This window comes from Vombatus ursinus, unplaced genomic scaffold (assembly GCF_900497805.2).
Source record: "Vombatus ursinus unplaced genomic scaffold, bare-nosed wombat genome assembly UNPS02014807.1, whole genome shotgun sequence".
In the NCBI taxonomy this organism is placed as follows: Eukaryota; Metazoa; Chordata; class Mammalia; order Diprotodontia; family Vombatidae; genus Vombatus; species Vombatus ursinus.
This window is the reverse complement of record NW_020954585.1, coordinates 1,436,672-1,453,614: the sequence shown is the minus strand read 5'-3', so window position 1 is coordinate 1,453,614 and position 16,943 is coordinate 1,436,672. Positions and strand designations below refer to the sequence as shown.

General features: G+C 37.3%; 1 protein-coding gene across 2 annotated transcripts in view; it reads right to left on the bottom strand.

Moving 5' to 3' along the window:
* LOC114052260 (cAMP-dependent protein kinase type I-beta regulatory subunit) overlaps positions 1-16,943 on the bottom strand; it is a 247,615-nt gene that overhangs the window by 187,445 nt on the left and 43,227 nt on the right. For both annotated transcript variants that reach the window (XM_027874785.1, XM_027874786.1), the window contains one exon: positions 16,560-16,651. In XM_027874785.1, coding sequence (XP_027730586.1) covers positions 16,560-16,651 — 92 coding nt within the window. The remainder of the gene's footprint in view (positions 1-16,559; positions 16,652-16,943) is intronic.

The following is a 16,943-nucleotide window of genomic DNA, read 5'->3' as shown; positions in this document are numbered from 1 at the left end:
GGCAAACAGGGTTAAGTCACATAGCTAGTGTCTGAGGCCATATTATCTATCTATATTTGTATAGATAGATAGACACACATGCATATATGCACATACATACATATATTTGTGTATGTATGTATATATATATATTTTCTATGCTCTTATTACTACTATTATCAGTCAGTAGTTATCTTCTCAGATACCTTCTTTCAGTAAAAAATACTATTTATCACAATAAGATCACTATTCATGATCTTTTTCCTTCTTTTGAAGTCATTTCTTTATTGAGGTATTTTGAGTTTCAATTCCTGGATGCCTTTGAAATTGTCATGTACAGTACGGATGTCTCTGATAGGTACTTTGTCAAATTCAGCTGTTCTTCTTGATTTCATTTCCTAAATGCCATTACTGTTTTTTTTCCACACATAATATATCTGATGGTTAAATGACAGAGTACAAATATGGAAGTTATACTATTATTGCTGATGAGAATAAATTACTAAATAATGCTAGCAGATATGTTCCATTTCATATCTGGTTTTTTTTGTCTTCCCTTGAGTAATTTGGGCAGTTAGGTGGTGCAGTGGATAGAGCATGGAGTCAGGCACTTACTAGCTGTGTGACCCTGGGCAAGTCATTTAACCCTGTTTGCCTCAGTTTCCTTACTTATAAAATGAGCTGAAGGAAATGGCAAACCACTCCAGTATCTTTGCCAAGAAAACTCCAAATAAAGAGTTTTAGACATGCTGAAAAGCAACTAAACAATCAACAGTTTATTGAGTAATTTGGCTTGGCTCAATCTGAAACCAGGCTCTCTTCAGGTTGTCCCATGCTGTTTTGTGAGACAATCCTGATACATGTTTTGCAAATAAGGTTGTACCCTACATTGATATTACCTCCTCGTGACTATGTCCCTATGCTTATTGACTGAGGAAATTCAAAGACTCTTCACTGTGGAGACAATTTTGCATGTTAAGCTTCCCTAACAGATGATAACAGTCAAATTCAGTTAGTTATTCTTTACTTCTTTTACATTTCCCATTATTCAGAGATGATAATTCATTTAAAGACATTGAGATACAGTTGATATAATTACAAACTGGGTCTACTCATCTTTAATCTTTCTTCTAAATTAATTATAGGTATAGCAATCTCTTTAGGGTTAGTTGTTTATGAAATGGGGCCATTTTCTATATGTTAAATGTCTCTCTGTAAAATTATAGATAATGACAAAAAATTAAAAAGTAAAATGTTGGAGGAGCTTTGGGGGGGATTACATTAAGATACTACTAGGGGAGCTATTAATTGATTATGGCCATTCTGGAAAATAATTTGGAACTATGCTCCAAAATTATATAACTATTCACACCTTTTTTATTTTTTTTTGAGGCAATTGGGGTTAAGTGACTTGCCCAGAGTCACACAGCTAGTGAATGTTGTGTGTCTGAGGTCGGATTTAAACTCAGGTCCTTCTGACTCCAGGGCTGGTGCTCTATCTACTACCCCACCTAGCTGCCCCAGGTTCACACCTTTTGACCTAGTGGTACTACTACTAGGTCTATGCCCCAAAGAAATCAAAGAAAGAAAAAAAGGACCCAGATGTACAAAAATATTTATAGCAGCTCTTTTTGTAGTGACAAAAAAAAACAGGAAACCTAAAGGGATACCCATCATCTAGGGACTGGCTGAACAAATTATGGTAAATGAATTTATTTGGAATAGTATCGTGTTGTAAGAAATAGCAAAAGGGACAATTTTAGAGAAACCTGGGAAGACTTGTATGAACTGATGCAGAGTGAAGTGGGCCAAATTAGGAAGAAAATTCATATACTATCAACAATATTGTAAAGATATTGAAAGATATAAGATATTTCAAAGATATAAAAACTCTGATTGATGCAATGACCAACCATGATTCTAGAGGACCGATGATAAAGAACTTTACCTACCACTTGACAGAAAGGTGATGGACTCAAGATGTATAATGAGACATATTTTTGGACACGACCAATGTGGGACTTTTTTTTGCTACTTGAATATATGTATTTGTTAGCTTTGTTATTTTTTTTCCATTGGTGGGGTGATGTGGGAAGGAAAGCAAATAAATGCTTATCAGAAAACTAAAGATGCAGTCTACGGCTTTTTTGGGAATGTTCAGGGTGCCCCATGTGCAGGGCTTTATGACTTTTCCTGAAAGAAGCAAAGGCTCTAAGGTCCAAAAGCTATTTTAGCTATTCATTTTCCTCTTTTCTTGATCCCAAGTGATATTTTCATTCATTCATTCATTAAGTACTTATCAAGCATACACTATGCCATAGTCCCTGGAGATAAAAGACAAAAATAGTCTTTGCTCTCAAGGAGCTTAAACTTTATCTCCGGCACAATTCTCATTTATTTATCTTTCTGAGGAGAATCTGTAAACTTGCAAGATATTTTATTTTTTCTGGCTTCGTTTACAATAAAAATGTTAATACTAATGCAATTGAGTTCCGCCAACAGTGCATTGACTCATTAGTTGTTAAACAAAGACCACCCATGAAAAATACCAGCAATTAAATTCGTGTTTGTAGATGGTCTGAGGACTCTTTGATTCTAAGTACGCTCTGCCCCCTTTTCTGCCGTACTGTCTTCATCACTGCAGGAGAAGAGGCAACTTCTGAAGTCAAAAGGTCATTTTGTGTTTTTCTGTCATTTTTGCTATGACTAGGAAAAATGCATCATCTGGTGACCAAATCTGTAGACCTTATTCATTCATCATAAGAAGGCAGTAGGATCTGAGACCATGGAGAATATAGCCTTTTTCATTTTTAAAAGCAAGTAAAATATCTATTTCTTTTGAACGCAGAAAAATGTCTTCTTGGGCCAACTTAACATTTCATTTTCCCCTACTACCAATCAGTCCTTTGCCTGGTGGCCTAATAGATAACACGCATTTTTTTGTACTTTTAAAGGCAGGACCAGAGCAAGAAACATTACTAAAACTCTGCATCATGATTTGATAAAATGGCAATTTGCCTAGCCTGGCTCGTGATGGTCATCCTACCTTGCCTTAATTACAGCTTGTCATATCCAAGAGTCACACCAATCAATCAAACAAGCATTTAACTTACTAAGCACCTACTATGTGCCAGGCACTATGCTGGATGCTAGAGATAAAAGAAAAAAGTGAAACAATTCCTATCATCAAAAAGCTTACATTCTAAGTGGGGAGACAATACATATCCATACAAAATAAATACAGGGTAATGGAGGGGAGGGAGGTACTAGCAGCAAAGCCTCATGTAGGAGGTGAAGCTTGAGATGAGCTTTGAAGGAAACCAGGAATCCAAAAGGGAGGGGAGGGAACACAATCCAGGCATGGGGAGCGGAAGATATATTGCATGGGAAGAACAGCAACACTAGTTTGGCTGAATTGAAGAGTGCATAAAGGGAAATCATGTGTAATAAGCCTGAGAGGGTAGATTGGAGCCAGTCTGTAGAGGGTTTAAAATGTCATACTGAAGACTGTATATTTGATCTTCGGTCTAATGCAGTAATAACAGGGGGATGACATCCACCATATTGGTTTTATGAATGGGAGAAGCCTTTGATCCTTCCCTGTGAAACTCCTTCCTATTTCTCTCCCCATAATACTTGCTTTAATTTCCCTGTATCTTCCTCCTTGTGTTCTTTACTCTTTTGCTAAACTTTCCACCAAGAACCATCCCTTCCTATGTCTTCTTTCTATCCTCCAAATGTCGATCATACCTCCACTTTGCTTCCTCTTCATCAATCGCCTGCCAGCCAGGAAATCATTCATACTCACCAACTGAAAGACAGCTGGGCTATTTTAGTGACAGAGAGGTTGTCAACAGGACCACGCCAGGGCTAGAGGAAGTACAGTAGGTCTGATACTGACGCTCACCTCTGCTTGCACTCAAAGTGCATTGGAAGAAGGATGTGATGTGTCAGACTCCACCAGGGGGCAGCGTGGAGTGAGCTGCCTTGCAGGAACTGGGACTCAGATTTTGGGTTTGGGGAAGTCACTTAAATGATGTGGCTTAGTGGAAAGGGTGCCAGACTTGGAATCAACAGAAACTTGAGTTAGACTTCTACCTCACTTCCTCTCACTCTTCTCTCCTCTTGCCTGGATTATTGCATCAGCCATCTAACTGGTCTGCCTGTCTCAAATCTCTGCCCACTCCAGTCCACTCTATGTACTAATGACGGCCAAAGTAGTCTTCCTTTAGCATAGATGTGGCCATGCGACTCTCCTTCTCAATCGATTTCAGCAGCCTCTTACTGCCTCCAGGACAAAATCTTAACAAAACTGACTCCTACAAAACCTGATCCCATCCCATCTTTCCAGCCTCAGCGGACATCCTGCCCCTTCTTACTCTCTGTGGCTGTCAAATTTGCCTTCTCTGTTCCTCACGCCACCTCGTCTCTCCAGGGCTGGGCACTAGCTGTTCCAGATGCATAGGATACATTATCTCCCTACCTTCACCTCACTTTTCTTTTTTCAGGTGAAGCTAAAGCATTACCTTCAAGGTGAAACTTTTTCTAATCTTCCCGACTGCTAGGACTTCCCTCTCAAACTATTTTTTATTAAACTACTCCACATTTATTTGTATTTATTCACTATATATTATATGTATGCATTTTCTTCTCCTCCCCCATGAAAATAAAAGCTCCTTTCTAATAAGAATTATTTTATTTTTGTATTTGTATCAACCCATATAGTGCCTGGCATATAATAGGTGCTTAATAAATACCTTTTGATTCATTGATTGGTTGATCTCTAACAATGCCTAAAGATCACAGGTAGATCACACACCTACACAAGCCTCAGTTTCATCATTTGTAAAATGGGTATAAAAATAATAACCATAGTACCTCCTGGGATACTGGAAGGAACAGAAGAGATGAGGTATTTTAAAGCCCTACACAAATGTCAGCTATTATTATTACTCAAGCAATCTATGCTTCAGTCCCCTCTAAGATAAAAAATAACAAATAGCAGCTAGCTGGTACAATGGATAGAGGGCCAAACTTGCAGTCAGAAAGACCAGGATTCAAATCCTGCCTCAAAGTTACTTAGCTAAAAAAAATAAAATAAAATTTTAAACAGGAAAAATAAAAGGAAAAGAAAAGAAAGTTACTTAGCTATGTGACCCTAGGCAAGTCATTTAGCCTCTCTCAGTTTCTTCATCTGTAAAACAAGGATAATAATAGTACCAAAATGCTGAAATATAAGCATAAAAGTTTATCAACATAGATAATATATGTGTATATATGTAAAGCATTTTGCAAACCTTAAAGTGCTATATAAATACTAGCTATTATTATTGTCATGAGAATGTCATAAGCATCCAGGCAACAGATGTGCAAGCACTTTGAATAAAAATTATAATAGAAATAATACCACTTTACAGCTATATAGTTCTTTCACTTTCTGTATGGAATCCTTCTAATAATGACATCAGGTAAAATTTTTTAGGATTATTAAAACTGCTATTCATTCCTTTATTCATTAAGTGACTATTATATGGAATGAACTGTGCTAGGCACTAAGAAAATAAGCAACTAACATCTAGATTGTAAACTAGAATCCTAATTCTAAAATTACTCTAGAATTTTTGTTAAGTCTACAAAAATGCTAGCATACATGCATATGAAGACTAATTTTTCCCCTTAAAAAAAGGTTTTCATCCTTCCTGGAGCATTAGCATATTACAGAAACCTCAAATTTTAGAGTAACATTTATTGTTTATTTCCGAAAGAGCTTATGAGTGGAGAAGCAGTGTGGTTCAATGGAAGGAGTTCTGGCTCTGCAGTCAGAGGACCTGGGTTTATATCCTGACTTCAAAGCTAAGCATATAACCTAGGACAACTCAATCTCTCTGGGCCTTAGTTTCCTTCTCTGTAAAATAAGGAGTTAAACTGGATTGCATCTAAAGTACCCCATCCAGCTCTAATGCTATGAGCCTATAAAATTTAGACACTGAAAAGGTGACTTAAGCACATCACCTTCTCTGAACAGAGCGGTACAAAATCTGACTTGAAACATGCAAAGAAGCCGATTCTCAAGACAGCTAAGTTCCAAAACAATTCCTTTTACAAAATGGGAGATATGCTTCATAATTTGGCCGATCAGAGCATAAAAGGAAAGCAAATCTTAGAAGAGTTATGGACCACGAGAAACACGATCGAGGCTGAAAGAATCAGGAGCCAAAAAGATACATCCCTCTTGGACTGTATTCTGCATTCAGCAGCTGCAATGTGTTTTTTCAATCACCTGAGAATACGAGCCAACTCCTGGAAAAACAGACTATAAAGATAGAGGGATGAGAGGAAAAGAAGAGACACAGATAACAAAGGACAGCTGCAGAAGACTAGACTTCTACCTCTTTCAGACCCAAAATCTTCTCTGTGTTAATTAGCATTGCAGATACATGACTATATCTGCAGAGAGAAAACTTGGTTAAAAATGCCTGGGACATAATGTTTGTCTGCTTATCATGTTCATTAATAAAATCCCTACTGAAGGGCTGCAAGAATATTTGCTTCCATATATAAACATATGCATATGATTGAATCTTAATTATCCAATCTTTCAAGCTTCCTAAAGATCAAGAGAAAATGCTCACATGTCCCCAGATAGACGTGCTTGGCATTACTATCATCTCCTTACCACTATCTGGGGAATAAATCGGCCGTCACTCACATACAAATAGTATAATTGTCATCCCTGGGACTGGGCTCATCATGGATCAGCAGAATCGTGGCCGTTTTGCCAGTCTCCAGGGCACAAAGTGGGGACCATTTTCAAAAACCATTTCAAACATAAGGTACAGTGGCGTCTGTAAATCTCACTACCTAATTTAAGTAGCTGGATGTCGGTGCTGGTGGGCAAACAGGACGTTTTTTTTCTAGATTTTATGTTTAGTCACAGGTCATATTGAAAAAAAAGAATGTGAGGGACTTTAAAGTGATGATCTGGTGAACGCAAGAGGTAAGATGGCCTATTGCACAGGGATTCTGAACCTGGAGTCCACGAACCCCCTAAAGGTCCAGAGACCATAGATGGCACATTTAGAGATTGTCTAATCTAATAGCCTTGTTTACGGGAAGAGGAAATGAGAACTGGAGTGGTGGGGATGAGGGGTGAGAATGACTTACACAAAGTAACACAACTCATTGTAGACAAAACTGATTATCCCTTGACTTCCTGATCCAGTGTTCATTCCACTATACAAGGGATCATTAACCTTTATATATATAGAGAGAGAGAGAGAGACAGAGACAGAGACAGAGAGAGACAGAGATATACACACACACACATATATGTATACATATATATGTATGTATGTATGTGTGTGTATATATATATATGTATGTAATGGATCCATTTGGTAGTCTATAAAACCCATGGATTCTCTGAATAATGCTTGTTGACTTCCTTCATAATGGAAAGAAATGCAAAATTTACTTTTGCATGAAATAACCTGCCTATCCAATAAAGAGTAGCAGAAGGGAAACTGGAGACATTATTCCCATACACATTGTCCAATTTAAAAAGGAAGAGCAGGGTTCATTTCATAACTATCTGTCCCAGAGCTACAGTGCCACTAGGATGGCAAGTCTAGGTGTCTTCTAATAAAAGACTATTTATAGAGATGCATTAGCACTTTGGGTTGCTTTTCAAGCCTTATCTGTGTCCATTTTTAAAAGGTGCCGGCTGAGGAAGGCCATTCTGATACCCAGGCACTACCCAGAACATTCAACACGGTGTCACAAGCACAAACTACAATGATGCCAACATGTGTTGAATTGAATTGAATCCCTTGTACACATAAAAAGAAAGTCCCCATCAAAAAGAGCCAAGAGGCAAAACCCTTCTATCCCATTCTTACACAATCATATTCTCTCTCTCTTTTTCATATCCACACAAAAAAAAGAACCACTGCTGTCTTCTTTCAGTTTCCTAAGATCACAAGCAAATTCATAAAATTATAGAATTTTAGATTTTAAAGGGATTCTCAGCGTCCATATTCCAACCCATACCCAAAAAAGGAATCTTCACTATGACACACTGAACAAACTGCCATCAGCTTCCTCTTGAAATTCTCCAATGAGGCAGCTAGGTGGTGCAGTGGATAAGAGTGTTGGGCCTTGTTGGGTCAAGAAGATCTGAGTTCAGATCTGGTCTCTTAATACTTACTAGTTGCATGACATCAGGCAAGTCACAACCTCTGCCTCAGTTTCCTCAGCTCTAAAATGGGGATCCTAACAAGTACCTACTTTGCAGATTGTTATCAAATGAGACAAGATTTGTAAAGTTCCTGGCACATAAAGTTCTTGGTGCTATAAAAATGCTTATTTTCTTTCCCCATTTCCAGTGAGGGGCATACCATTCCACTTTTGCATCACTTTAACTTTTTGGAATTCTCAAGTGTCACCTTGCCAACAAATATGACACAGTCATCAAGGGTCGTCAGATCTAGAGCTGGAAAGGAATCTTTTAGAGATCATCTGGTCCAATTTGCTTAATGTACAGATGAGGAAACTCGGGTCTAGACAAGTGAGCTATTTTGCTCAGAGTCCCACAGATAATTAATTAGTAGGGCTAAAATTTGGCCTTCTGGCTCTAAATCAAATACTCATTTCTCTCTGCCATGCTCATGATCTCCCTAATCCAGAAAAAAAAAATTCTAGGTTTATTCCAGGTTTACCCAGGTGTCACTGGTTTCACACACAAAGGAAACATTGTTAGAACGTAGAAAAGAGTAGAAGCTAGGACAGTGAACTGTGGTCCCCTTGAGCTATTTTCTAATTCAGTTCCTAGAACTGTAAATAGTCTCATTTTCTTTCCGGCTCTTAATCCACAGAAATTCTTTCATTCTTTCTCTGGTCTGCTGTGTCCCCTCCGATGCCTCAGTGTTCTGAGATCACACACCTAAACAATCTTACCTACAGACTTTGGTTCCTAGCAGAAGAACTATTAAAGGCATAGCATGCCTCCAGAAAATAAAAATAGATAAGCAAGAACTTAAAGACATAGGATTATATTCTAAATCTGTCCTCCAACCAATTAAGAAAAATTCCTAGCCACCTCCCCGAGATCCTGTGTCCACTAATTAATAATTAACCATGGAATGCTTTCAGGGTGTTAAACACATGCTAAATATACAATCATCTATGTAGTATACTACATAGTACATTGAAACATTTAAATATTTTATATTTCAGTTATTTGTGTTTGCACATTATAACCCTACTTTAAACTACTAGACTAGACTAGAAATAAATATATTATATACTATATACTCTATTTTGCTGAACTATATAATATGCTATACTACATACTACACACTATGCTGTATACTATACTTTGCTGTACTATATATTATGCTATTATAATAAATACCATACTATATATTATACTACACTATGTATTATGATAAAATATAAATAGTATTACACTATGAATTATGTTACATGCTATACTATGTACTATAGTGAATAATATATAATACTATACTATCTAATATTTTATAATATATTATATATTATACTAAATTACATATTATACTATATATTTTACTGTATAACATACTAAACTATATACTGTACTTTATAATTCTATAATATACTATGCTATGTTATATATTACATTATACTGCATACTATGCTCTATACTGAGTTATATCCTATATTACATACTCAATTATACATAGTACTATTATGCTACAATACTATGTTAAAATTTAAAATATATTTATATATAATCACCAAAAATCATAGGACTCAGTGTTCATCTGTGGGCTTACATCAAAATAATTTAGAAACTTTCACCAAATGGAGCTTAAATCAAATAACATCTTGAAGAAAAGTAGAATCAATGCATTGTTCTTGGTGCTTGGAAATGTACCAATGGATGACATAAAGAGAGGAAGATAATGTTTTGGCTATTATTATTTGAGAAAAGAAGCCCAAGTCTTCGTCACCAAAGTCACTGTCACTAATTCATGTTTAACAGCTATTTTTAAAGGGTGGCTCATACTGCATAAGTGTGTAGCAACAAACAGTCAATAAACAGAACTTAGAGGCACTTCTACAAGAACTATTTGATATCATCTTATTTTAACTAAAGAAGATTAAGTATAGTTATTGCCCTTTTCTGAAGTACTATCTATACCCAACTTTTCTATTTTCCACCTCTGGGCACCCTTGCCCTAAAACATACTTTTAAAATATGCTTTAAAAATACCCTTAAATACCCTTTAAAAAAGAGGCACTATTATTATTGATGAAAGCAAAACCACTCAGCTGTTAATGGCAAGTTGACTTATTTTAAACCTATACTTAAAAGAGATCATTAGGTCAAAGGGTGTGCTTTTTCCACAAATGTGCTCCTTTCAATTTATTTCATTTTTTTAAGAGTAGAGAGAATTTAAAGGATATATTCCAGCATAGCAAATGGTGAATGTGCCAGACACTCAGCAAACTTGGAAAGGGTTCCTCTGAACTAGCCAAACCACAGATGAACAGACACAAAGCTGTTAAACCCAGCTTCTAGTAAATCAGGAAAAAAAGCAAAATATTTGTGTAATGCATTGGGGAGCCCGCATGTGAAAGGTTAAGAGAAGATGCCTTCCCTGTCTCCTCCTGTTCAAGCAGCTTCTCCCACATCATCAAGTTGCTTCTTTAGAGGCCCTGGGCCAGGAATGTGGGCCCTTTAGTGTTGAAATAAATGTAGAAAATGAGTTTTCCTGCTAGCAAAACAAAAGAACCTGATTCACACACACAGCCTCTCTGTGAAGATTTTTTTTTCTTTCCAAATCAGCCATGAAAATAGGAATTTTTAACACGACCATCTGCTTCCTCTCCTTATCATCAACCTGACTCTCCAAGACAAATCAAGGCCAACAATCAAAGCATGGGAGAGAGACATGTAGGTTAGGGGCTTTGCTACAGAAAATCCCCTCCTCCCCTCTCAAAGTCAGGATTCACAGTATGAGGCACCAAAACATGACACTTAAAAGTGTCCAGTGCAAAACAGCCCTGGCTGCAGATATGAAAGACATCAACCCATCTCTTTGAAAATGGTCATCCTAGAACTCTGAAGAAGATGGCATTTTCTGATTAATCAGTTGTATTTATAGGAAAAATAAAACTTTCTCTCCAAGTTGGAGTAATAGAATCACAGAATTTTAGAGTAGGAAGGGACCTCTTCATTTTACAGAAGAGGAAACTGAGGCCCAAGAAAGGTGAAATGAACTTGCCCAAGGTCACACAGAAATTGAGATGTCCAGCTGGACCATAACGCAGGTTTCCTAATGCCTAGCACTGGCTCACTTACTATCTCTGAAATACTGGAAACACGAAATAAATGTCAAATTACACAGACATTATTACAAAAACCTTTCAGTTGATCTACTTAGCCTAGTGAAAGGGATGAAAATCTTTTAAACAGGGACCACTCAAGCGACAGACATCTACTAAACATATTTCTTCTATGATGTCCAAACTCAGCCGAAATTTCACTAAGTAGTTGATTATGTTTCTCAGCAGCCCAATTTATGATTGACTTCAAGAAACCAGTACCATGGGCAGCTAGGTGGTGCAGTGGATAGAGCCCTGGTCCTGAACTCAGGAGGACCTGAGTTCAAATCCAGCCTCAGACCCAACACTTGACACGTACTAGCTGTGTGACCTTGGGCAAGTCACTTAACCCCGATTGCCTCACTAAAATAAAAAAAAAATAAAAAAAACCAGTATCGGAGAGGAATCAATGGGACACTTTCTGGTTCAATAAATACAAAGATGACTTAATCAAATTGGAGGAACAATCTTCTCCCTGCTTTTCTTACTCACAATTCCCATAATATGATTTTTTTAATTTTGCTTAAGTTAAGGTTATGTGGGTCACATAAAAGAGATGCTCTGAAGGTAGAAACAAGATGTGGCAACGGATGTGTGGAATGTGTTTAATCAAATATGATCTTCAGAGAGTTTTTTGTTTGCTTATTTGTTTTTGCCTAATTTCTCTTAAGTCCTCTTAAGCAAGATTCTTCTGTATTTAAAAAAAAATACAATCAGGTACCACACACACAAAGAAAAATCAAAAGTGAATATTGGAAAAATTGCAAAGAAGTGGTGTTGCATGCTGCACATATTTTTAGACTTTTTCAATTTATTGATTAGTTACGCTGATTTTTCCCTCCTTTTTTTTGTCTTAAAAATAATATTTGTTATATGGGATGTTTCTCCAGGAGCAGGGAGGGAGAGGGACACAGCGAAAAACTAAAAAACAAAAGGCATCAATAAAAACATTTTAAAAAAATACAATCAGGCACATAGGACCATAGATTGAGAGCTAGAAAGGACCTCAGAGGTCTCTGAATCCAACCTCCTCATTTTACAGAGGAGGAAACTGAGGCTCAGAAAGATGAAAGGACTTGAGCCAATAAGTTGCAAAGACAAGTCTTCCTACCTCCCAGTCCACCTCTCTGTTCCAGGGTTTGGTTTGGTTTGGTTTTGGGGAGGGAGATGGGAGTGATAGGGTCTCTGAGTTCAGAATTTACATATTATGTGTTTACTTTTATCTCCTACCCAGAGGTCAAGATGATTTGCCATCCACTTACCGAGAAATCCTACTCATCCTTCAAGGTCTAGCTGAAATTCTGTCTCCTATAGGATGCTTTTCTTGAACACCTTAGTATACAAGGGTCTCTCCTCCCTTTGAACTTCTATAGCACTAATTGTCTTTACCCTTTCATTTGGCACATGACATGTTAATTTATTTTCCTATAACTTCACAATTAGATTATAAGCTGCCTAAGGACAAGTCATATTTCTTTTTGCTAGAAGCTGGGTACACAAGTGTCTTTCCCATTATAACCATCCACAAGTATTACTGATAATGACATGCTACACATTAAAATAAATAACCAAAAAAATTATGACTCAACATTAGGTGCTACATATTAAAAGAAGCATTGGCACTAGATAGCCTGACTTGACAATGGGGATATATGTCTGCATGGTTCTAAAATAACTGATTGATTCCACATCAAGCAGCTGTTCAAGTTGAATAAGGGACAGAATGGAGGAGTGAAGATAATTTAACTGGTCATTTGATGGAAGCAGTCAAATCAGGCAGCCCTATAGCATTTGTAAACAAAGCCTCTGCTGCTGTTTGGCTCTAATTATAATTGCAACACTTACAAGTGACTGGAAATGGAAATTCAGTTTTTCCCTCTTTAAATAATCTTTGGGAAAATACACATTTTCTACCTTTTTGTAATGAGCTGCAGATGTCTCCCTTTTTATAGTCTCTTTTTTCTAGAAAAAAAAATACCAAAAATGTAGAAAGTTTGGCTTTTTGTCACATTGTGTATTGTCTGCTGAAGTGTGACTCTTTTGATGCCAACATGGGTATTACAACTTTTTGCTGGGTTCTGTATTTGAAGAACATTTTGCTTCAGGAGGCTAGGAGGCAGGGAGGAATTGGTATCTTACATTTAAAGACTACATATAATAAAATGGGTGTGCATCAATTGGGGAAATGGCTAAATAATGAAATATATGCATATAGTGGAATACTACGCACTGTAAAAAGTAATGAATATGAGGAAATTAGAATAACATGGGAAGATTTCTATGAACTGATGCAGAGTGAAGTCAGAAGGGCAGAATAATATACACAATGATCACAAGAATATAAACAAAAACACTAAATGGCAACTCAACTCTGATTAATTACATTGACCAATCTCAGTCCCAGAGAAGAGATGATCAAACAAGTGTCTCTCTTCTCTTGATAGAGAAGAGGGGAGCAGGTACAAGATATTGTTCACGCTGTTGACTAGTCATAGTGTCAGATATTTACTTTTTGTTATTCTTTTAAAAAAATTTTTTTTCCTAGACTTGAGATTTCTCAATCCAGGGCAATAGTTCTCAAACTTTTTGGTCTCAGGACTCCTTTCACAATCCTAAAAATTATTGAGGGCTGACCAAAGAGTTTTTGTGTATGTGGGTGATATCTATCAGTGTTTACTGAATTAGAAATTAAAACATCTTAGTGTTGTTACTAAAAATAGTTTTGACTTCACAGACCTCCTTGAAAGGGAACCCCCCAAGTGTCCCCAAACAAAATTTTGAGAAACACAGGTCTAGGAAGCTCCCAGGGCAGATGCTTCCCCAAACAGTTGCAAATCAGTAACTGTTCTACATAGTATTATCTTAAAAAGCTGGGACACAGAAATTCAGTGACTTTCCCAAGGTCACACAGTGGATAGACTTCATAGACAGGAATTGAACTCATGTAGTTCAGAGACCAGCTCACTAGGCCAGGCTGCCTCTAATGTCAGTTGGTTTTGCTGAACAATTTTTCTTTATTACCAGGAAGGGCTCAACGTGTGTGTTGGTGGGGTAGGAGTGAGGGTGGGTGGGGGTGTACAGAGAAGAGGGAATATATATTGTGAAACATATGGTGTCAATTCAAAAGGCATCAATAAACCTTTCATCAAAGGTTTTATATCACAAGTCACTACTAGCATACCTACCTTCAAAACAACCCAATATATGAACATCTGGATAAAAAGAAGCAGATATAAGGAAACATGCCTCATTCTTCATAGCACAGACGACTGAGACTATTAAGAAGGGATGTTACATATTGATGTCAGGGATAGTCACTGTATGGGGTGTTTTTATATAACTTTCTTACCCAGGAGGCTTCAATCTGAAGATAGAGAGACTGTGGATTTTTTTTTTTTAGATTGGGCCTCCTTATCTTTCTCAGGCTAGAATTTCAATGGATCCCAATAATGATTACCAAGGGTGGGGGACCTGAGGTCTCAAGGCCACATGTGGCCCTCTAAGTCTTCAAGTGCAGCCCTTTGACTGAATCCAAACTTCACAGAACAAATCCCAAGGCCATAGGTTCCTTACCCACGGTAAGCACAGAAGCTTTTTTTAATGTTGTATTGTATTTTGATTTTGTTAAACATTTCCCAATTACATTCAACTTGGTTGGCCCTACTGGTAAGTACTGTCCTGCAGGTCCCACATTTGACACCTCTGTGCTAGGATCTGGACCTGAGTTCAAATTCAGTCTCTGATTTTTATCATCTCTGTGGACTTGGGGTAGTGACAACATTCTCAGGTCTCAATTCTTTCATTTGTAAAGAGAGTTGAACTAGATATCCTCTGAATTGACAGAGGAACTTCAACTACATTACAGGTAGGTGGCATGATAGATAGAGCACTGGGTCTGGAGTTAAAAGACATGAGTTCAGATTTGACCTCAGACACTAACTAGCTATGTGACCCTAGGCAAGTCACTTAACTGCTTTTTTTTCTCATTTTCTTCATCTGTAAAATGGGGAAAATAATATCACCTACCTCTCAGAGTTGCTGTGAGGATCAAATGAGATAATAATTGTAAAGCAGTTAGTAAAGTACCTGGCACATAATAAGTGCTATATAAATGTTAACTTTTTTTTTCCAAGTTGGGCTGGTTTGGCCCTTCATGGGCAGCTTAGTTGCCCTCAGCTCCCAGGAAAATTATCCTATTAATGTCAGACTTAATTTGGAAACCCTTTAGTTCTACTGAGGCTGGGAATTCCTGAACTCACTCATTCTACCAGCCGTACTTTCTCCAGTAGCAAAGACTACAGGTGTGGGCCACCATACCAGGCAATTGTGAGTATTTCCAGAAATGGTTGTGATATAGAAACCAAAGCATCAACAAAATTTGGTTATTTTTTTTAAGATAGCTCTTCGGCGACCAATCCCTTTGTTTTACAAATGAAGAAACTGGGGACCAAAGAGGTAAGAGTGAATTTGCCCAGGGTTGGTTTTTTTGTAATAGAAAATGAGAAGGTAATTGTGTGCCTTATAAAAAGGTCTAACATAGTTTATTTTAAGGGAAAGTTCTGCTGGTACATTTAAAAATATGATTAGACATGTACACATTTGACATCGGAACGATTTTTCAGAAACTATAACTTTCTAAAGCAAGGTACAACTGTGTTTAAACAGCAAGGCATGTCTGACATACATTTATTTCTTTGTAAGCCCTGTGAATCTAGCATTCTCAGGGAACAATGATACTCTTATCCTTAAAATGAAAACCTGCATCATGAGTGGGTGAAGATGGAGGGAAAAGGGAGTGAACAGCTTACAGACGTAAGAAATTAATGGCATTCTTTGGGTGTGGGCAGGTACCCATGGTTTCAAAGTTGGAAAAACAGAACACCTTCCCCAACCCCTCTTAATTCTAGTGCCTTCCCTCTGCTAATTATTTCTTATTTAATCTGTATAAAGCTTCTTGTGCATATATTTCTCAGATTGCAAGCTCCTTGAGGGCAGGAACTGTCTTTTGCCTCTTTTTGTATCCCCAGTGCTCAGTACAGTGTGTGGCACAGAGTAAGCACTTAATAAATATTGATTGATTGACTGAAATCCTATGTTCCCAGGTTGGTTGCTTTTTGGTTTGGTTTTGTTTGTTTTAAGGATTTGTATTTGAGGAAAAGTACTTATAGGCCTACCTCAACCACTGGGATAGTCAAAGAATTAAGTCATACCTCCTCTCATTGTCATCAAGGTGAGCGAAGAGCACATTCTTAGAGATGGCCTTTGCCAAGGCAGTCATTGTTTTGTAGTCTTTTGGGATCACCTAGAAGAAGAGAAGCAAAGATAATCACTCTTCCTTAAAAGAAAGTATGGCTCACCATGGTTCAATACACATGGTGAACACTAAAAGTCACTAAGTAGAAAAGAGAGTAACAGGTTCATGCTACAAGGAAGTGATTCCTGTAGTTTTAGAGCAAGGAACATCGAGCAAGAATTTTTCTCCCTCCAAAAAAATAATTAAATCTTCATTTCTCTCTAATGGATGATTCCCACCTGACTCTGTCAGTCTAGTATTATTTCTTCCATCAGTAGACACCACTAGGTAGTAATCCTCT